At 36.3% G+C, this 22241-nt stretch overlaps 2 protein-coding genes and 1 long non-coding RNA gene across 12 annotated transcripts; 2 read left to right on the forward strand and 1 right to left on the reverse strand.

The window, feature by feature from the left end:
- Nucleotides 1-280: 280 nt before the first annotated feature.
- Nucleotides 281-4371, forward strand: Zyx (lipoma-preferred partner zyxin). Of its 5 annotated transcripts, none has more exons than XM_070310572.1 (6): nt 281-327; nt 1136-1277; nt 1465-1957; nt 2150-2487; nt 2713-3128; nt 3217-4370. In XM_070310572.1, exons 2-6 carry the CDS (start codon nt 1140-1142, stop codon nt 3467-3469), a joined length of 1638 nt encoding a protein of 545 aa, XP_070166673.1. In that variant the 5' UTR covers nt 281-327; nt 1136-1139; the 3' UTR covers nt 3470-4370. The 5 variants fall into 5 exon arrangements, with proteins under 5 accessions (XP_070166673.1, XP_070166675.1, XP_070166671.1 ...); XM_070310574.1 differs by lacking the exon at nt 281-327 and adding an exon at nt 335-675 and having other exon boundaries at nt 1489-1957; nt 3217-4371; XM_070310570.1 differs by lacking the exon at nt 281-327 and adding an exon at nt 335-675.
- Nucleotides 4372-5102: 731 nt separating this feature from the next.
- On the reverse strand, nt 5103-21595 carry LOC138941002 (uncharacterized). Of its 4 annotated transcripts, XM_070310254.1 has the most exons (8): nt 21579-21595; nt 19305-19497; nt 14401-14685; nt 14165-14300; nt 13919-14038; nt 13499-13602; nt 10765-11232; nt 5103-10286 (listed from the first exon to the last, which is right to left on the reverse strand). In XM_070310254.1, exons 2-8 carry the CDS (start codon nt 19305-19307, stop codon nt 8694-8696), a joined length of 2709 nt encoding a protein of 902 aa, XP_070166355.1. In that variant the 5' UTR covers nt 19308-19497; nt 21579-21595; the 3' UTR covers nt 5103-8693. The 4 variants fall into 4 exon arrangements, with proteins under 4 accessions (XP_070166355.1, XP_070166354.1, XP_070166353.1 ...); XM_070310253.1 differs by lacking the exon at nt 21579-21595 and having other exon boundaries at nt 19305-19515; XM_070310252.1 differs by lacking the exons at nt 19305-19497; nt 21579-21595 and adding an exon at nt 18540-18831.
- On the forward strand, nt 18141-21028 carry LOC138941003 (uncharacterized). 3 transcript variants are annotated; one of them, XR_011448101.1, is made up of 4 exons: nt 18141-18652; nt 18727-18874; nt 19332-19611; nt 20901-21028. It is a non-coding gene; the product is annotated as an uncharacterized lncRNA (long non-coding RNA). The 3 variants fall into 3 exon arrangements; XR_011448102.1 differs by having other exon boundaries at nt 18141-18298; XR_011448100.1 differs by having other exon boundaries at nt 18141-18874.
- Nucleotides 21596-22241: the final 646 nt, after the last annotated feature.

Below are 22241 nucleotides of genomic sequence, written 5' to 3' on the forward strand. Positions count from 1 at the left end.
TAACTTTTTATGCAGAATATTGCAAGGAATCGATTTATGTAAAAAAATTGGGGTATTTCCATTTAAAAAAACAAGATTGACATTGAAATCTCCGAAGCGCCTCCACCCAAGGTCAAACTAATGGCACCATCTTATGACCCCCTTAGAACCGAACAACTTTTGTCCGAAACATTTCTTTCTATCTTGCTTAATTCTTTAGATATTTAGGTGTCTCAAATAAATGCCCCACCCTATATATGGTGTATATATATATATACATATATCCTCTCCTACTCCATCCGAACTGTCGAACAGCTCAAACTGGTCCGCACTCTGACAGAGAGACAGGTATGTATATAGTGTTATAGCATATGTAATATACCGAGTATAGTACACGCGGTAGTGTCTGAGCGGATTCGAAGAATCGTGAGATTCATCAGAAATTAAATTCGGTAAACGGCGTGTCGCGAGTTGTCGAACGGATCAGGACAGACAGGTTGCGAGGGTGTGGTAGAGATAAAACGAGACACGAGATTTCCGGATGTCTGGTCGGTTTGCTAAGAGAGCCCCGTTCACGCCCTGATCGAAAGGCGAACAAGACCAAGCTTGAGCTGAAGAGAGAAAAAAAAAAAAAAAAAAAAATTCCTGGAGTATCCTCTCGACGAATCAAGTACTCGCCGAGTACGTATCTTGCGGGTAAATTGTATTATTATATAATTTGATTGTGTACGTGCGTATCCGTGTTATATCTGACAAAATATAAATTGGAAACAATAACGATAATTCGGTGACGTTTCGTATGGGGGTCATTAGGTCTGTTCTTTTTAACTGCACTTTGTGTGTACGCACTTTCTTTACTTTATCTTTATCTCTGTCTCTTAAATCCCTATATCATTTTAATTGTACAAAGTGCTGCTAAAGTCGCGTTTTAAGTGTAGATGCAAAGGGTCATTGCCATTTGCTGTCAAAGCCCTTCAATTGTGTGACTTGTGGTATGGAGATCTCTATCTTCATATACTGCTTTATGCTAAAGATATTTCTCGCGCACTCAACAATTTTTCAAAAATAATAAATCATGTTCAATAAAATTTTTGTGACGATATAAGTGGCATCATAAAGATTGTACATATAGATAACATAACCTGTTGTGTTATAGAAAAATGTCAAACGTGGGCAATCTGGAGCAACAAATTGCAAGCTTGCAGATCAATCACGCCGATGAAGCGGCCAAGACTATTAAACCTGGTAAGAAGATTGGACCAGCAGTGCCGCCAAAGCCAAAAAAATCTCAACCTCAGGTGAATATTCCTGTAATCTAACATTTAACTCATTATAGAACACTATTATAAAATAGTGTTCTTTTTTTCTTCAATTTGCATGCATCCTCTCAAACACGGATGCAACAATGGTAACAAAATACATTTATATATCGGATATTGGAGTTATTTATAGAGACTTCGAAAGACATAGAAATATTTATTTCAGATACCGCAAAGTTATACCGTAAAGGCTCCGCCTATGCCATCATATAGCACAGTTCTCAATAATACGGCTTCAAGTGACAAGACTTCGAATTTGTACATGAATGCACCTTCTCCGTATGTTCCGCTGGATATAAAGAACGACTTCTCTCAAATGGTACCTACGAATGGCACGGAAGCACCAAAACTTTATCAGAACAATGACAATTTGTATGCATGTCAGCCAGAAGAGAAGTTTGAACCAAAATACAGATATGATGAGAAGAATTATTATTCCAATATTGGAAATATGCCGGCTCCACAGGTGCCTGTAGATGATCGCGCGAGCAGAGCGTCCAGAAACGCGGTGTACAGCAATATAGAACCACCAGTACCCATTCCAGTTCCTACATACAAATATCCTAGCGAAAGTGAGAAGGATATTATATATAGTAACATACAGTGGAATTCTAAAACAGAGAACACATACTGCAATGTCCCTCCTGCACATGGCAACGGTAACAATTTTTCTAAATTAATTAAATATATATAAATTTGTGGAAAATTGATAGCATCTGAATGTGCGTGTGTGATCACATTTTTATAAAAATTTCAATGTCTAATATTCAAATACTCCTAAGAAGCTAAAAATACAATTTCTAAACAATTTTTTTGTATAACAATATAAGGTAATACATCTTTGATTTCAGATGATTTACCACCACCGCCAGAACCATCAGAATATGTTTCTTGCATACCTGGGAATTCATTTCCACCGCCACCCGAGGAACTGCCTCCGCCACCGAGTCCGGTTTCGTCGAGTTACAGCGAGCTGCGACGTGCCACTTATCAAACCGATTTTCCATCGGGCAACTACCCTACAGATATCTACGGTCCGAGTTCTCAGTCCAGCTCGACGTATGAATCCATATACGAACCGATTAACCCCAGACCACCATCGCAATTGTCCTGCAACTACTCAATGTATTCTGGCTACGGGTCAGCTGCATCTACTCAACCACAGGGCAAAGTATCTCCTGTTAAAGAAGTGAGTCTCAAAATTCCATACTATATCTGAAATGTTAATTTTTGTCAATGTGTGCATTTTAAATTATTAAAGTAAAATCGACACACATATGATTTAATATAAGATTATTTGTAATAACAATATGTTATTTGATTAGAATAAATCAACTACACCAATTAATCAATAGATAATTATAGTGATGTATATTGAACATGTGAATCGAGTGTCTATTGATTTTATCTGTAGGTTGATGTTCTCACGGATCTATTAGTCCAAGGAATGGCAGATAACAATGAAGACAATGATATATACGGCATATGCGCGCAATGTGGACGCAAGGTCGAGGGAGAGGGAACTGGATGCTCGGCGATGGATAAAGTTTTTCATATAAACTGCTTCTGCTGTTTTGTATGCAAGGTTAATCTACAAGGAAAACCTTTCTATTCGTTGGAAGGAAAGCCCTACTGCGAAGAGGACTATCTCAATACTCTGGAGAAGTGTTGCGTTTGTACCAGACCAATATTGGACAGAATATTGAGAGCTACTGGTAAACCGTATCATCCTTCCTGCTTCACCTGTGTTGTTTGTGGACAAAGTCTTGATGGTATACCATTTACTGTGGACGCTACGAATCAGATACATTGCATTCAATGTTTTCATAAGTAAGTTTTTTCGCATAATTTCAATTATTTCCATAATTGTTCGTTTAATTTTTTCTTTAGTCACTAATTGGCGTTCTTGTTTACGTAGGAAATTCGCCCCGCGTTGCTGCGTTTGTAAATTGCCCATTATGCCCGAACCTGGTCAGGATGAGACTGTGCGAGTAGTGGCGCTAGATCGAAGTTTTCATATTCAGTGTTATAAGTGCGAGGATTGCGGATTAGTATTATCTTCTGATTCGGAGGGACGTGGCTGCTATCCTCTGGATGATCACGTTCTCTGTAAAAGTTGCAACGCTACTCGCGTTCAAGCTTTGACATCTCATATGACGACCGAATTATAAATTATATAGTCGCGATATACAAGCCTATATACAATAATTTAAACTGCTGCAACTTCTGGAATATTGAAAGAAATATTGAATCAAGTATTATTGTGATTAACTGCATAGCGATATAAGATACCGCACTATGGTATTATAGACTTTTTCATGCATACGGTTTCATACTGTTATTTGCAGTATCTCATATATTTGAAATAATATTTGCTATTCATTATATTAGCAAAGAATCGTTTTTTACAATACTGTAGCTATTAGCTAGACTACAAAAATTATACTGTCCAAAATTATATTATTCTATTTGGATATTTTTATCACTTGTAATACGAAAAAAAAAAAATATATATTAGGCTTTATATTCGATTTATCTCAACATGAATCTGAATATGATCGATGCGCGAGAACTCCGCCACATTGCCATAATGAAAGCATTTACAGTATGTTACAGAATGACAGATGTATATCATCGACGAATTAGAAATAACATAGATTAACTTCGACGTCCGAAGTAATTTTCCTGCAGATGTGATTATAATTGTGATTCTAGTAAAATATTCGATGTATCGTAAAGTATTTAACAAGTAGTTTGTCGTTGACAGATGTACCGTTTCGATTTATATATTTAAAAATAAATTTGGGAAGTAGCGCATTATATTATTATATAACAGTATCGATATATGTCGGTGGAGAAGCGTGCCATTTTTTTTTTTAATGTAACTGTTAAAATGGATTCTTTTGTAAAATTACAAAAAAAAAGAAAGAAAGAAAGAGACAGAAGCTCAATCGTGTCTTAAACATTTTGCGATATAATTAATCTTCGAATTTCTTCGTATGGGTAAGATATTACATCAAGAGGAGACTTATATGATCTTTGTATTATAGTATCAATAAAAATACAGTTTTGTTATTTATGGCCAAAGAGTAACGCTTGTTTCTACCAACCGTTCTTGCCCATCCGATTGTTTCACCGTGCTTGTAGACACTTAGACTGAATACAGTCTACGATCGAGCTTTGCATGTTTTACTATTTCAATGAGATTTGCTATTAATATATCATTGTATTATTTTACTATTGTGATTGTTATTAATAGTTATACATGGTGGCTCAAGCTATCGTACTTCCTTTCGGTTACAGATTTTCTAAAGAAATTAGAGAGTGGCATTTTCCTTAACAAAAATTCCTTAATAAAAATTAAATTGAACATATAATCTCTTTCTACACAATATTAAATATTACATATCTGTTACTATCTTACTAAAGCCGCTCAAAAATTAAATGAAGAGAGTTCGTTATTTATTTATTTTTCTAAAAAATGTTTTTTTTAAATTATTAAAATTTCAACATTTTTGTTACGAAAACATTAAATTTTAAATTCGTGAGAAAAACTGTTACCGAAATGAATGCCACGATTATACAACCTGTATATATATATATATATATATATATATATATATAAAATGCATGTCGATATATAATCATATATATGTACACACACTATAAATGTGTATATATGTATATATTAATATACATATATATATGTTATATATATAAATACATACATACATACATACATACATACATACATACATACATACATACATATATATATATAATTATTATTATATAATTGCAGAAGAAATTTACAATAGATTCGTTCTATATCATTCTTTGACTAATTTTTCTCTATCTATGATTTTTTCCATGCACAGATGTTTTGTCTTTTATTATTATTATTATTCTTAACATCTTGTTTTAGATACTTGCATCTTTTTTTTTATGCGTAACATATTTTTTAATTATGATAGAGCACTTAAATCTTATATAACCTTTGTGATATATATAACCTGTATGCCATTTTGTGTATAATTTATGTTTATTAATACATAAATTTATCTCACCGGTACGCGCGCGTTTGGATCGTGGAATGCACCATGTTTTATGCTTCTTCTCTGAAGAATTAATGGGTCGATTCTACCTTATCTACGTCGTAGCAAATTATAATTCCACGTGGATACATTGTGTTAATAATTCTAAGAAATAATTAACGAATTTAAAAAACAATTAAATATCTTATCAAATAAACTATAATTATTTTGAGATGATGTCACCCACAGTAAACAAAGGCACAATAATAAGTACTTATTACTTCCGATTGTATTCAATATATCCAGTGTGTGCAATTAATTTTGCTATCAATTTGCGGAAAATATCTTATGCGTGATAACAATACGTATTCGTATTAAGTACAATCGCGATATTCTTCACGAAGTAACATAATCTCCCTAAGACAATAACTATATTAAATTACATTGTTATCTACTCTCGAAAGCTTGTACTCTTCGCTTTCGCTTTCATCCACATCAATTTTTTTCGCATGGGATATACTAGAGGCATTCCACGATCCGGAATCTACACTCATTGTGTATACTGCGTATAATACATTCGTAGATCCTATATTTTTTACTACATATAGCTCTGGCGTCTATCTTAGACTCCTTTTTTCTCTTTAGATTAAAACTATAGTATATATTCTGTTTAATGTATTATATATGTATATATATTTTATATTCGATCAAGTCAGCACCATTCTACGTCAAATTTAGTACATGTTTTTTAATACTCGTTTACTAATCTAACAATATTCGATTTGTTAGCTTTATTGTACCAAAATCAACATAGAATTGCACTTTTTTTTAACAATCTATCGCTCTTTCTTCTTATATAGATACACATATAATATGTATAGTATATATATATATATATGAAATATGTGTGCTGTGTGCGAGTAGTTACACGAGCCACACGTATGCTCACATTTAAATCTGTACTTGCACGCAATAAATCACAGCCACCTATCCAGATTCGCGCGCGAGCACAAATACACACGACTAAATAATGCGTATCTCTTTTGCATACTTCGGTATATATATATATATATGTTATATCATCGCTCCGATATACATATCATCATACGTACATGTGTGTGTATATGTATAAATGTATACGCATTCATGGATACATACACATACATATATGTATACATGCGAGGATATCTTCTTCTTGCGTTCTGCCTATACGTAGAGTACTAGGTGTTGCAATAAACTGCACACACGCACACACACACACACATTCTTTCTCTCTTTATTTTCCTCTTTCTACCTAAGTTATTCATTCATTCAAATAATGCTCATTCATGCAACCCGTTTCACTCGTTCCTCTTCTTTCTGTCTAATATTTATCTCAGCCAAACAGCAACGTCATCATCATGCGACTTTGTTGTTTGCATTTTGACGTTTGTTCTTTCACGTTACAAAGTTCTCCAAATCTATTGTTACAGTATATCATACTCTCACACTTCCGAATTCGCTGGGCTACATAGTTGGGCATATTAGCATAACATATGCCCATAAATCAATAAATAAATAGAGGAACAACAATTCTTCAAACATCTCTTTTTTTTTTTCTTATAACAACATTAGAGGCTCTCGGAACGTAACGCAACAAATGTTCAACAATACAATTACGAAAACAAATAGAAGGCACTCTTGCTTTTTTTCAATAAATTAATTTTTTTTTTTTGTGTGTTAACAGTGTTCACTCGGATGTTATCTCTACGCCTTCCCCGTAGGCCCTTATCTGTCGCGTTCGTGTGGTTTCTATCTACGTACCGATACGGATGTCCACCGAAATCTTCAGGTAATGTACGCGCCGCGAAACATTTATATAACGGCGTCCACGAATCTAATGTCTTTCTCTCTCTCTCTCTCTCTCTCTTTTTCTCCTTCAAATGGACAATCATAGCTACGTGAGATACGAGATAACAAATTTGTTTCACATTTACAGGTAAAAGAAATTCACCTTCGTAACAATTAGGTAGAATATTATTTAACCTTTAATATTTATAATAATTTAATTATTGTTATTTGCTTGGAAGCTCACAGCCGACACATTTTTTTAAATTCATTATTATTATTTCTCTCCTCTTTTAATATCTTACCTTATTTTCATTTGGGTACAGGGCGTTTCGTCTTCTCGTACTTGGGTCACGATTTCTCTCTCTCTCTCTTTTTTTTCCCTCCCAATATTTAACAGCTACATGTATAACGTTCAGCGCAGGATAATATGTCAACGAAAAAAGAATAACGAATCCGGTTATCAGCTCGCTGTACATTAGAAAAAGAACGCGAGATGAAATATATATTCACGGTTACTCTAACGAGAGAGAGGGGAAAAAAAAAAAAAAACTATAAGTACGGGTACATCCCCCCCGCATCTTTCGGGGTAAATAAAATAAAAAAAAAAAATAAAAAAAATGAATGAAGATGTGGCAGTGCCTTGAGCAACCGTTTATGAAATCAATCCTATCTCGCCCTCCTGTTACCCCTTTCGCTTTGTTTTTCCTTTTATCTTTCTTTTTTTTTTATTTTTGAACACATGACAAATCGCTCATCTTTTTGTACGATAACGTTATTTCTTCTTTTTTTTTTTTTCTTCCTCGGTTCTATCTTTTGCTAACTAATCTAGCCTTGCTCGCGAGATTCATGGTTTGTCGAGCCTATCACGCATATAACATCGGATACTGTAATAGTATAATATATATATATTATATAACGTAGATATATGTAAATGACATATCTATGTGTGTACATGTTGTGTGTATGTCTTAAGATAAGAGTTTTCTTTTTATTAATACTCCGCTACACATTTCCCATCGGATATCATTCAAGTTTTAATTTTTTTTTTTTTTTTCTTCTAGATACATACATTCGTTTCACTTTCTTTCCTTTCACGTAACAATTAATAATATATCGTATCCTGTTCTCTCTATACATGGGCTGTATAGATCGCGTTCACGCGTGTAGAGAGCTTTCGTCAGAATCACCCTCGACCGATCAGAAAGCTATCGAACTCGAAAAGATTTCGTTTCTACATTGAATGTCTAATTTTATTTTAACATGTCGAGTCTGAGATCACCAGAGAAATTATACCGTAGCGTGTATGTGTATATATGTGTTGTATATTGCATGTCTCGATTCTTTTACTGTTTTTCACAGTTTTCGCAAGCCATCGTATCTTAGGTCGCGCGTGGCTTCTTTTTCTCTCTTTAGACCCTTATAAGATATACATATATTTATATATACTCTCGATAAGAAGACAACAAAAGGGAGGCAGAGAACAAAAAAATAAAAAAAAAAAAAGAAGAGAGCGGGGGTGGATGGAAAGAGTCTACAAAGTCAGCGCCTGCATCTGATGGCACGTATCGCTTAATTGATTTTGATCACCGGCTGCCGGATGGCCGCTCGTCCGCGGTGTATTAGGTGGCGATAACGGTAGCCTACCAGGACCATCGCCGGCGCCTCCCAAATTGTCGTCGGCGAGCTTGCTCGTCATCGTCGTGGCCGCGGTCTGCATTATACCGTTCACCTTGTACTTGGCACTTTGTCGCAGCATGGTCGTCTGCGATGAACCGCTAGCGTTCGAGTACTTGTCGGATGGCTTCCGATTAGCCAATGTCTGACCCACGGAATACCGGCTGCGTTGACTGTTGGCAGGCTGTTGCTGTTGCTGCTGCAGTTGCGACGAAGGCATGGAAGGCGGCTGATACCGATTTTGGACCGGAGCATAAAACTGGACCTGGGGGGTGGGTGGTGAGATAGTTGGAAGGGGTCGTGTCATGGGTGAGTACGGAGCTGGCGGTGGGCTCGCCGGTTTCTCCTGAGCATCCTTCGACGCGTCCGTATTTGCCCGCTCGGCTGGAGACAGACGAGAGGACAATGATGCTGTCGTCGTCGTCGACGTCGTGGACGTGACGACGACGGCGGCGTTGTCTGTCTTAGAAGCGTCGTTGTTATTAGGCCGACCATTGTTGTCGTTCCCAACGTGCAAGTCCAATCGGGCAGCGCCTCCTCTATAGTTGTTATTGTACAGGTAATTTCTACGACCCATAGAACCGTAACCACCATTGCCCATCGATTTGTTGTTACCCGCCGCGCCGATTTCATAATAGTGATCGTCGCCGCAGTTTCTCGCGCGTCCATTCGAAGAGTATTCATAGCCGTGAATAATATTCGCGTTGCTCGACTTGTACGAGCTACCGTAATTGGACGCCGTAGGGTGGTTAAACTTGTGCGCGGTCTGACTCGAGCCGTAGGCGCCGCTGCCGGATCTGAGGATCGCCGACGAGCCCACGTTTGATCCAGCTGTCCTCCTATTGTACTGAACTGGCAATCGCGACGATACCGTTATCGTCGAATACTTGTGTGAGTAACCGTCCGCCCCCCCATTTCCGCTACACCTTCCGCTGTTGTGCGACTGTGAACCACCCTGTATATTCTGCGATTTGGGTGCATGTGTATTCATTGGATAGCCGTGACTTTGACCTCCCTGACCGCGTAAACCGTTATTACCTCCCTGACCGCCCATATACTTATTGCCGCCGAAGTCTCTGGAATTGTGAGCGTGTGTCTTCGTGTTGATGTCGTAGCTGGATTGACGCGGTGAGGCCGAGAACGGTGTCGGCAGGAGACTGCCGGATGATGCGTTGTGATGCGTATAGGGCGGCGGTGCGTGTGCGTGAGAAATGTACACAGTCGGATGATAGAGAATGGCGCGACAATGCATCGGACTGGCGGCACAGTCCTCGCTATCGTTCTGCGGTGCGGTGTGTATCGCGATCGGATGATAATTAGCATGATAACGACCGGACACGGGGAATTTGACGGGCATTAGGGGCACCAAAGGCGTTGCCGGTGAGCCTGAAGAGGCCTGTTGCGTTTCACCGTGCGGTTGCTCCGAGTGGCTCAGCGTTGAACGTGAATCCTACGATTTTATTTCACAGAATAATGTCTGTCTAAATTCAATACGCTGCATGGTAAAAAAAGAAACGCGTATTCAGCAACGATGAGCATTCATTATACGGCGATAGAGACCACTCATCGGAACCCGATTTCACGACTGATTCCATTTCTTTATCGTTCATTTCACGCTCTTTGTCGCACTTAATCATTCACCATAATTCCAATCTTCTCATGCAGTATAATTGAATAAATCTTCGTAGCAAACGTAACGTCCACATTCATAACGTCTATTTATAGCAATTACTAACATATATATATACTATTGTTCTATCGATAGTAAATAATTGCAATAATGATATTACTTTTGTAGAAATTTCGAAGCGACACCAAAGAGATTCATCCCGAATACAATCGTTAAACGCTAAATGACTAAACAAAAAAAAAAAAAAAAAAAAAAAAAAAAAAAATCCGGTGATATACATAGAAAAAGATGAATTTACCTCTTGTGGAACAATCTGACTGTCAGACGTGGAGGTTTGCTGGCACGATGTGGCGTCCGTAGCGTACAGCAATAGCTGCTGTTCAGTCAATCCCATAGGCGCGTGCGGCGGCGGCGGCGGCAGCGCGGGATGCGGTCCAGTTGCAAAAGGATAGTACAGATGATCCACTTGCGCTGGGGGAGGAGGTGGACCCGCTGGCACAGGTGGATGATGATGCGGGGGCGGTGCGGCAGATGCGTAAAAGTGCGTCGGATGCTGAGGTGGGAGAGGCGGCGGCGGGCCCGTTGGCGGACTGGTCGCTCCTGTACCGTTATTGCCGTTGCTGCCGGAACTATTGCAACTACCACCACCACCACCACTACCACCACCACCACCACCGTTGCTCGTATTGCTCGGCGAACCGGTAGTAGCGTACAAGTACTGAGGTGCCCCGGCGGCGGCCGCCGCTCCTGCGTAGTACGGTTCGTACTGTAGACAAAATAGGCAGAGATACGTTTAAATATCCAGTTGTTTGGAAACGTCAACACTGATGTAAATATTTATGGCAGCTATTCGCGTAAACATTAGTCAATTCTTCATTGTATTTCATTTTCCAATTGGGAATAAAAAAGTTTTATTCTCTCTCTCTCTCTCTTCGAGTGTATAATATAAATTACATTTTCCTAAATTTTAAATTATAAGTTGACGAGCAAACTAAGCATTGCAATTACAACATACTACTTCATTATTTCCATCTCAATCAATTATAAAACGAAAATAACAATGTCATAAATCAACAATGGGAAATCTTGTACGTGTATGTATGGTTCAGTGTTAAGCAAAAATCTATTTTTTTTTTGCAAATGTCTTAATCTCTTCAAGTCTTAAGTAAAGAAATATACATATTTGTAACTGAAAAATTTAAGATTTTCATTTATGTTTAATCTGTATTATTCAATGAAGTAATATAATTGAAAAGTAAATATGTATTAAACACAGAAAATAGATCAAGAGTCATATGTAAGAGACATAACGGTAAAAAAAAAATATAAATGTTATTCTTATATGAAAATATTTAAATTATATGATGTTTCTCTACTTTCATTTAAAGATAGAAGTAGAAAGAAATGGTGTGAATTGATCGAATTAATTAACTAAAGATTACGGGAATAGCCCTGTTTTAATGAAAATAAACCAGTCTATAAATATAGCTGTATGAAAATCACAATGAGGCTTTATACTTTGATATGTGTGAGAGGTATTTCCATAATGACCTGTCATTTCCTAGATTATTCCAAGTTAGGAAAGAGATGTGTACGTAAGAAACAAGTCAAACAATCAGGGATTGCATTGATAGATGAAGCGTTAATTATTACATAGCGTAACTATTAGCAATTTTTGATGTAAATCGTTTTTTTTTTTTACTCTTCTCTATTGTTATATAAAATAAGAAAATATTCAGATTAAGCCATTCAAAACCCACATTGCGTGCATGCCTATATATTGCCTATAATACATTCTCGATAAATTACAGGAAGTGATCTTCAGTATATTCTATTTTCGCTCTGTTTTTCCAAGTGTCAAGAAAGAGAATTTGGCTCGCAAAGAAACCTATTATAAGATAATATTACACAATATCGTTTCAATAAAGCCTTTTGCGTATGAAAAGATCGTGTGCTACTTAAAGATTTGTCGAATGCGACTTAGAAGTCAGAAAGTGAAACTACAGAAGAAAAAATGAAGCAGGCGATCATGCTGAATAAATACACAATCGGTAAGCATCTTAATATATCTGTTACAATATTTAATCATAATTTATTAAAAAAATAATTATGCATTAATAAAAATTAAAACAAATGAGGAAAACGATAAAGAAAAAAAAGAATGAAGAAACCATATCGAATAGATCTATGATACATTTAAGCACTAATTATTGAAATTTACTGATTATTGATTTTTTTCTGTTCATTACTAATTTATATACACATAAATTTTTACTTTAATTGATTATAAATATGGTTATCATTTATTATGTTATTAATAATATCATTATCACACTATCAGTCTCATTATAAGTGTCATTAAAATTATATCATTATTAATGATGCATTTACGTTCACTATCATCATTATATTATTTTATTTTATTTATTGTTATTAATCAGATCGTATATTATTTAATTTTTCTTTTTGCTATAAATTTATACATTTCTCAAAATGCATTCTTCAACTCATTTGGATTAGATTTAATTATTTCGCGGTTATAACAAACTTATAAATCATCAAAAATTAGCTTAAGAATGTTCTGAGATCGGTGAATGCAAGTTACAAATCGTGAGACAATAAAGGCGATGAACGAACATGCATCGATAGGCCGTGCATCAAGAAATTGGCAAAAGAAAAAAAAGTGAAATGCTCAAGAGATGACACGAGCGGCATGCTAATCGTTTTGCCATAGACCTTATACCTTTAGACCTCAATACTGTATAGCGTCGAGAAGGACGTAAGTAGGCATTTGCTGAGGGTTGGGTAGAAACGCCGGTGGTATGGCTTCTCCCATCAGACCGTTTGTCTATCAAACCGTAACCGATATACACCATTTAATAAAGATACAGACAAAGACGGTCAGAATCTTATGCTAGGATCTATCTATATGTTTACACGTGTGAAGGGAAACCCAGGAACAGCTAAACTTGGAGAGTGAAAGAGGAGAGTATGAAAAACGATCGGGAAGCGATCGATATTCTTTTACATACCGGCATAGGCGAATACTGATATTGTTGCGGCATGTACAACGATGGGGCTGGACATGGATACATCACAGGAGCAAATGTTTGATGATTTGTGGCAGCTTGAGGACCTGGAAAAAAAAAAACATTTAAACAAAAATTAATCAATTTAACTTGCACCGGTTGTGTGTCGTAAGATCAATGATTAGCATGACTCGTATCTCGATTAAGCAAAGATTGTATATGTTTGCATTTGCTAGACAAATTCGTCTTGCGACATATGAATTATCTACATTTATTTCTGTCTTTCATAGATACACAATTAATTAACAATTTGATTAAACAGTTAAAAAAATTCGTACGATCTCTTTCGTTCTGTTGCAACAAATTTTACGGTGACTGTACGAACGTATATATATATATATATGATATTCGAGTAATGCTTACCAAACACTCCTGTGGCTTGATAAATCGTTCCTGGATCCGTAGGTGGAGCGATAGAAGTCGCTGGTGCGGCAGCTGCCGTATTGTAGAACGTCATACCGTTCTGATAAGCGAGACCCATACCTATATAACGTAACAGGAGAGAGAAACGATTAAAAATGCGAGCTTTGCAGTCTTCAATCATTGCACTGAGTATATAATGTATATATATAATACATACATATGCAATTACACATATATATAACATACCGTTCGCGTAATAGTAAGTACTTGTAGGCACGGAGGGAGGCGAACCGGTACTACCGTCGAAGGATCTAGAGAAGGTCTGCTTCTTGATCGCGGGTGCTATATTAAGCTTCCTTTCTCTCAAAACAATGCATTCGGCCTAGAGTAAAAAGAAAATAGGTCAGTGAAGAAGAGCATAAGTTTGATATGTACAATATTTCAATCGTGTTAATCGTCAAAAGGCGCAATCAATTACGAACCTCTTGTTGAAGTCGCTTGGCTTCTTCCTCTGTTTCAAAGGTGACGAAGCCATAACCCTTTGACACGCCGGCGCGATCTGAGATAATTTTCGTAGCTTTGACATTGCCGTAGGCCGAGAAGAGCTGTGCGAGTTCCGCTTCGCTGGTGCTCGCCGAGATGCCACCTACGAAAATACGATTCGGTACCAACGTACCGTATTTCGGCGCAGCCATCGTAAGACTCGCGGCCGAGGCAGGGCTAGAGGCAGGACTAGACCCCTCCGTACCACCGGTCGAAGCCGAACTCTATACAACAATCAAATCAGTTCTTTTTTTTTATTCGTCATATCGCACAGGGCGACGATTCTCTCTCTCTCTCTCTCTCTCTCTCTCTCTCTCTCTCTCTCTCTCTCTCTCTCTCTCGAGATTCCTCGACATAGAATTAGAAAAGTAATACTAAAATCTTAATCATCGCACGATTTTACATATTCAATAGTCGAGTATCTGGCATGCTCGACATTGCGATATGATCGCTTTTGACAAATGGAAAATCTGTGTAAAAATAAATAAAATATATATATATATATATATATATATATATATATATATATATTGTAAAATAAATGGAAGAAAAAATTTAGATCCTCAAAGAATGTATATTCATTCTATGTATGGTTTAATTCACTATTAATACGCATCTCTACTTAATTATTAATTCTAATACATAGCTTTTTACGATTTTTGTTCCACCGTCAGAAAGTACGCTTCAATAATAATTCATCTTTCTCGAAATGCAAATCGATCGATTACTCATTCGTATGAATGTATTCGTACATTGACAAAAATAAAGATAATAAAAATAATAAAAAAAAAAAAAGTCGCAATTACAAATGTGCGTCGCTCTTTCTCAACAATGCTTCGACCTTCGCCTTATATTCGTACACTATCATTACAATTCTATTAAATGCCGACACATTCGCGATATCGCTACAGAAACATTCGGAAACGCGCTGCCGATAAGTTGTATACATATATTAACATCGATCGTTAATTAAGGGAACTCTCGTCGAGTAAGAACGACAAGTCGGGAATGTGGGAAATTACATACAGAGGGATTGCCGAAAGTTTATACAGGGTGTCCTAGACCACCCGTATATCCATTTTCTTTCGAAAACTAAGCATTTTAGAGAAAAACGTTTTCAACAAAAATTGTATGGTTTTGAGGGGAACATAAGATGGTGTCATTGGTTTGACCTTGGATGGCATCGTTAAGGTCAAGTCAAGGACACCTTTAATTTCTTAAATGGAACCCCCTATTTTTTATTTCATATTCTTATAGCTCATGTCGAGAGCTTTCCAAAACACTATAATAAAGTATTTTTTCATAAAGTACTTTTTGAGTACTTTTATTTCATATTTTAACCTGACATATTTTGATATAAAAAATAAAATATTTCGTAAAATATTCAGTTTTCGATAATCTTACCGTAATACTTTTATGTACAGAATAACGAGACAAATCGATTAGTATAAAAAAATAATTGTTTTTAAGAAAATTATTTATAATGTATTTTTTAAAATAATTATTTGTTTTGTTTTTTTTGGCACTAATTGATTTGTCTCATTATTTTCTACATAAAAGTATTACGGCAAGATTATTGAAAACTGAATATTTTACGAAATATTTTATTTTTTATATCAAAATATGTCAGAATGAAATAGAAAATAACTCGAAAAATACTTAATGAAAAAATACTTTATTATAGTGTTTTGGAAAGCTCTCGAGGTAAGCTATAAGAATATGCAATAAAAAATGGGGCGTTCCATTTAAGAAATTAAAGGTGTCCTTGACTTGACCTTAACGATGCCATCCAAGGTCAAACCAATGACACCATCTTATGTTCCCCTCAAAACCATACAATTTTTGTTGAAAACGTTTTTCTCTAAAATGCTTAGTTTTTGAAAGAAAAGGGGTGTACGGGTGGTCTAGGACACCCTGTATTTCTCTCATGCTTCCCGAAAGCGTAGATATTTCACCTTTGGAATCAAATGCGCAGCGAAATGCTATTAAAGTATCATACCTACTCACGTATAAAGTTGAAAGAGCACAACTTTATCGTATTACATAAACAAAATATTCATATAAATTATCGTAAGTCCACTAAGAGACTATTAAAATTTAGCGACTTAAAACACGATGAGTCACTGCAATACATTTACACATATAGCGGAAAATATTCCTTTAGTTTACTACAATGGCTTTTTGTAACGAAAAGATTAATCTCGATTTATTTATTTGCTACGCAAAATTACATGCATCTATAATTTCTTTTTACATTTCTTTTTCCTCATCATAGACATTTGTGTATTTCTTTATATATGAATCTAATGTGAAAAAATATTGCAATTTTTTTACCTATATACATTTGACTTGGCCGGAAAAGATATCGATACAATGATTTTCACAATTGATATTTTTCCTTCTTTTATAATGCGCGCGTTTCATCATTAATTAAATATTTATGAACAACATTTAATGGCAAGAAAGTTTAACATTTTTCACGGTAAAATCAAGAATGTAAGATGGCGTAAAGTATATACATAAGCCACGTGACGAATCACGATAAATTTTAATCAATTCAATTCAAGGAGATTAAAAAAAAAAAAAAAAAAAAAAAAATGAAGAAGAATTAAAAAAAACATGAAAATACAAGTGAGATAATAAATTATTAGATTTCACTAATGATATACTGTATAGGATACGATAACGCTCAAATGATGGAACTGGAAAAAGGGAGAGAAATGAAAAAGCCGTTATGTCTCGAATAAAAGAGAAAAAGAAATCACCCAATTGCAACGCAACGCAACATTAAGGTGGAAATGAGATTGCATAAGAACCTATGTATTAGAATTAACATTTTAAAAAATCATAAAAATCAATATTTTTATGTACAGAATAATGAGACAAATCAATTAGAAAAAATAAAAAAAAATAAAAAAAAAATAAAAAAATACATTGTAAATAATTTTCTTAAAAACAATAATTTTTTTATACTAATCGATTTGTCTCGTTATTCTGTACATAAAAGTATTACGGTAAGATTATCGAAAACTAAATATTTTACGAGATATTTAATTTTTTATATCGAAATATGTCAGATTAAAATATAAAATAACTCAAAAAGTACTCGATGAAAAAAATACTTTATTATAGTGTCTTGGAAAGCTCTCGATATAAGCTACAAGAATATGCAATAAAAAATAGGGGTTTCCATTAAAAATAATCAAAGTAATTTTTATATGACCTTGACGGTACTATTCAAGGTCATACTAATATTATTATACAATGCGCCACATAGAGCTCTACAACTTTTGCATGAAACATTTTTCACGAAAATACGTTGTTTCCTCAAAAAAAAAAAAAAAAAAAAAATTGCTGATACGGTCGCTCTGTTACACCCTGTATATACGGTATCTGTATTTTGTATCTCTGTCATTCTCCTCTATGCGTGTTACTTCGAATTAATACGCATTCTCTACTTGATGAGCATTCCTTTTCATTTATTCAAAATGTGTTAGATTTAAAAAGATATCTCTCTAAATTTTATTTCTTATAATTAAAATTAATTCTTCTCTAAATTCCTTTCTTTCGTAAATCTGTCAAACAACCAGGTACATATGCTTACAATACACGCACACGCGCGCGCGCACACACACACACCTTCGAGTATCTCCATCGCACCGAACGAACCCCGACGAAGATTACCCTAGAGATTCCTATTCGAGGAGGAATCGAGACGAGAGTAAAGAGGAGTCTCGATTGGAGTGAGATTTCGCGGAGATTAGGCATAATGCGTGCAGCTGTGCGATCGGCATTCGGGGCGCGAGGGGAAGCGCTACGCGCGCGGAATATTGACTGGTAAGCGATCGTAGACGACACGTCGACACATTCTAGTTAACGCAAAATTTTACGCGCAAACACGCGACGCGGATAGAGACATGTGCGAGGAGAGAGAGAAGAACCGGGGAAGTACCCGCGCGCGCGGCGCTACCCCACCCTCTCGATGACAGCCAAAAGCGCAAACAAACAAACAAACAAACAAACAAACAAATAACCAACCAACCAATCAATCGTACAAACAAGCGAGCGACATACATACTTCGTGCATTGTCTCGAGCGAGAGAGAACGCTATCTCACATAGCGTGACATCGCCGCTCGAATTCTTCCATCGCCGTCCGAAAATCATCCATCTATGTTTACACTCGCGAAATGTATGCGCGACGAATGCGGGCCGTACGGTCCCATTTTCACGTATCCACGATTTAATGCCTAAAAATTCTGACAGATTCGCGGAATCCGATCTCCGCCCTCCCCGTCTCTGGCGACAACAAAACCCGAAGGTGCGAGAAACGACAGACGAGGATCGCGGGACAAGAGCGCGAACGGCCGTTTCCCCAAACGCTCTATATCCGCGCGACGCGGAAGATCGTCAGGTGAGATCGCCTCCGGAGAAACGAGAGCAACGGGAGATGAAGGGGGGAGCGGTGGGGAGCGGGGGGAGGGAGGGAAAGAGAAGAGAGAAATACTTGGCGCGAACGAGACACTTTCGAACGCGGGTTGCTTCGACAGAGATCGAGTGTAGCTTGTCGTTTGTCGTCCCCGTCGACGAGCGATCTCGCGATCGCTCTGTCCGCTCTATATTCGTTATAGGTTAATATGGGATACTGCAAAAAAAAAAAAAAAAAAAAAAAAAAATGTCGGCGCACGTAGTACGTGACGAGCAACGACGTTGCGCGACACATGTGGAACAAGAAAAACACATCGTAGCCTCGATAAATATCTACACGCTCTCTCTTTCTTTCTCTGTCTCTCTCTCTCTCTCTCTCTTTCCCTCCTTCGAGGGTGTTAACGTCGGACACTCACCATCTTTCGACGGATTCGAATGCACAGGAGGATCCGTTGGCGGCTGTCCCGGCGATTCGATGGTACCCTGGCCTCGCGCGAGGTCACCTGGACGCCCAGGGACTGCCAAGGACCGATTGCACCGATCACTTCAGCAGCACTTCCAGCCTCCGGCGGAGAAGCTGCTGTCCCGTCTCGCGTAAACCTCCAAACACTACGGACAGGCAACTCTTACAAGATGGCGGCCAATGATGCAACGCCGCGTAAAGTCGAATTGCGGAACTATTAGATTGCGCGCGCGCGCGCGCGCATCTTTTATCGATGGAGGGTAAATTCAATCGCATTCATCCTATACAGGGTGTCCTAGATCATCCTTACACCCCTTTTCTTTCGAAAATTAAGCATTTTAGAGAAAAGCGTTTTCAACAAAAATTGTATAGTTTTGAGAGGAACATAAGATGGCGTCATTGGTTTGACCTTGGATGGTATCGTTAAGGTCAAGTCAAGGACATCTTTAATTTCTTAAATGGAACCCCCTATTTTTCATTACGTATTCTTCTAGCTTATCTCGAGAGCTTTCCAAAAAAAATCACTATAATAAAGTATTTTTTCATTAAGTATTTTTCGAGTTATTTTCTATTTCATTCTGACATATTTTGATATAAAAAATAAAATATTTCGTAAAATATTCAGTTTTCAATAATCTTACCGTAATACTTTTATGTAGAAAATAATGAGACAAATCAATTAGTGCGAAAAAAAAAAACAAATTATTTTTTTTTACTAATCGATTTGTCTCGTTATTCTGTACATAAAAGTATTACGGTAAGATTATCGAAAATTGAATATTTTACGAAATATTTTATTTTTTATATCAAAATATATCAGGTTAAAATATGAAATAAAAGTACTCAAAAAGTACTTTATGAAAAAATACTTTATTATAGTGTTTTGGAAAGCTCTCGACATAAGCTATAAGAATATGAAATAAAAAATAGGGGGTTTCATTTAAGAAATTAAAGGTGTCCTTGACTTGACCTTAACGATGCCAAGGTCAAACCAATGACACCATCTTATGTTCCCCTCAAAACCATACAATTTTTGTTCAAACGGGTGATCTAGGACATTCTGTATATATATTGTATATTATATGTATATATACAGGATGTCTCAAAGCACTCTCGACAACGCTCGTGAGCAAAGTAAACTGAACAGAAAAGTCCTGTAATATTTTTTTCTATAACGCTTAATAAAGAAGTTATTATTGAGTAAAGTCTAGCCAATCAGCGTCGCGCGCCTGGTAGTGTGCGTGAGCGCTCCGTCGTTACAGCGACGCACACTAACGGACGGACGGCTCACTGACGTGCGTCCGGCTAAAAGTCGGCGCTGATTGACCAGACTTTACTCAATAATAACTCCTTTATGAAGCATTATAGAAAAAAATGGTACGGAACTTTTCTGTTCAGTTTACTGTACTCTATCTGCTCACGAGCGTTGTCAAGGGTGCTTTGGGACACCCTGTATATGCTAATATATAGATATATTTTTATATACTATAGTATAGATATGTGTCTGTTTTACTAACAGAGATATAACTAGCGATGTATTTCTCGACAGGCGCAGTAGGCGCGCGCATTTAATCTAGGGTCCCAGAAACTTTGAAGTGTTAAAATCGTGACTGGATATAATAGCTAATAGCACGAAATCATAAAGTGGCAGCAGAATGTAACATAGATCTGACGGCAATCAACGTATTAAAAAATATTAAAATTTTTCTTCATTTAATTAATATTATCTAGTATTTTACTCTCCTTTCAATGTTTAATCCATAGGCATTTGCATGCAATACACTATTTAATCCTTTGCGTTGGGGTCGTGTCTCCCAACAGATATTATATTTTTCGAACCAGGAATGTCAAACACGTCTCATGCACGTTAATAGATCGTGATATCATAACAGATTAACCACATATGAGACGTGTGCTTGTGAAAAGTATTTGGAAGACAGGATTTTTCAATGCAAAGGATTATAATAACTATTGTACACAAAAAATACGGCAAAGGAGTAATCGTGCAATAAGAAATAACATATAGAGATTGAACTTTTTGTTATTTTAGAAAATTTTATTGGTTATTTAATGTTTTTTTTTTTCTTGCCACATATATATGCCTTGCTGCGTTCTTTGTGCGAGAACAATCATTCTCGATATTGTTTTGCTTCGATATAATTAAAAAAATAAAATAGAATAAATAAATATTTTATTCATCGAGGAGCAAACCAGATAAATAACTTACGTTCAATACGTTATGAATGTATTCGATGAGCGTCCTCACACGCTACACTTCGATTCGCGTCCTATATTGGATAAACTTCAAGAATACGTGATTTTTCAGTCGTCGATCCACGTCGTTATCGATGTTGAGCATCGTCCAGTTGTCGGAATCGATGTATAAACGAAGAAATTCGAATAATAGAATACTAAAATACGAACGATGAACGAGAAAACATGCACAAAAACGGGAACTGAAACTAAAATGAACCTCGGAACTCAATGCATTGTTCCTTGCAATCTTTCCAAGTCTGACTTCCGATCGAGACAACTATCGTTATTAATGGAATGTATTATATTACGGAAATGGCTAAAAATTTTCGGAGAAATTATTTTTCATAAAAAAATGCGCGTTGATTGTTAAAAACGCAAAATATTATTACATGCTCGTACAATTGTATGAGATGTATTGACTAACGTTGTATCGAAATAAAACTGACTAGCGCCAGATTGACGCTCAAGTGTTTTGACAATATGTGCGAAAGAAAATGTAAAGGGAATATATAAAAGCGATAGATAGCTCAATTTTTTTTTTTTTTTTTTTGTAAATTATTTTAACTGTGCATGTGAAAAATAATTTGTAGAATAAAGCTAAATTAAAGTAGCGACATCTTTAAATAATTCCATG

This window comes from Polyergus mexicanus, unplaced genomic scaffold, assembly GCF_030449975.1.
Source record: "Polyergus mexicanus isolate NDT 795.1 unplaced genomic scaffold, iyPolMexi1.0 SCAF_18, whole genome shotgun sequence".
Taxonomy (NCBI): Eukaryota; Metazoa; Arthropoda; class Insecta; order Hymenoptera; family Formicidae; genus Polyergus; species Polyergus mexicanus.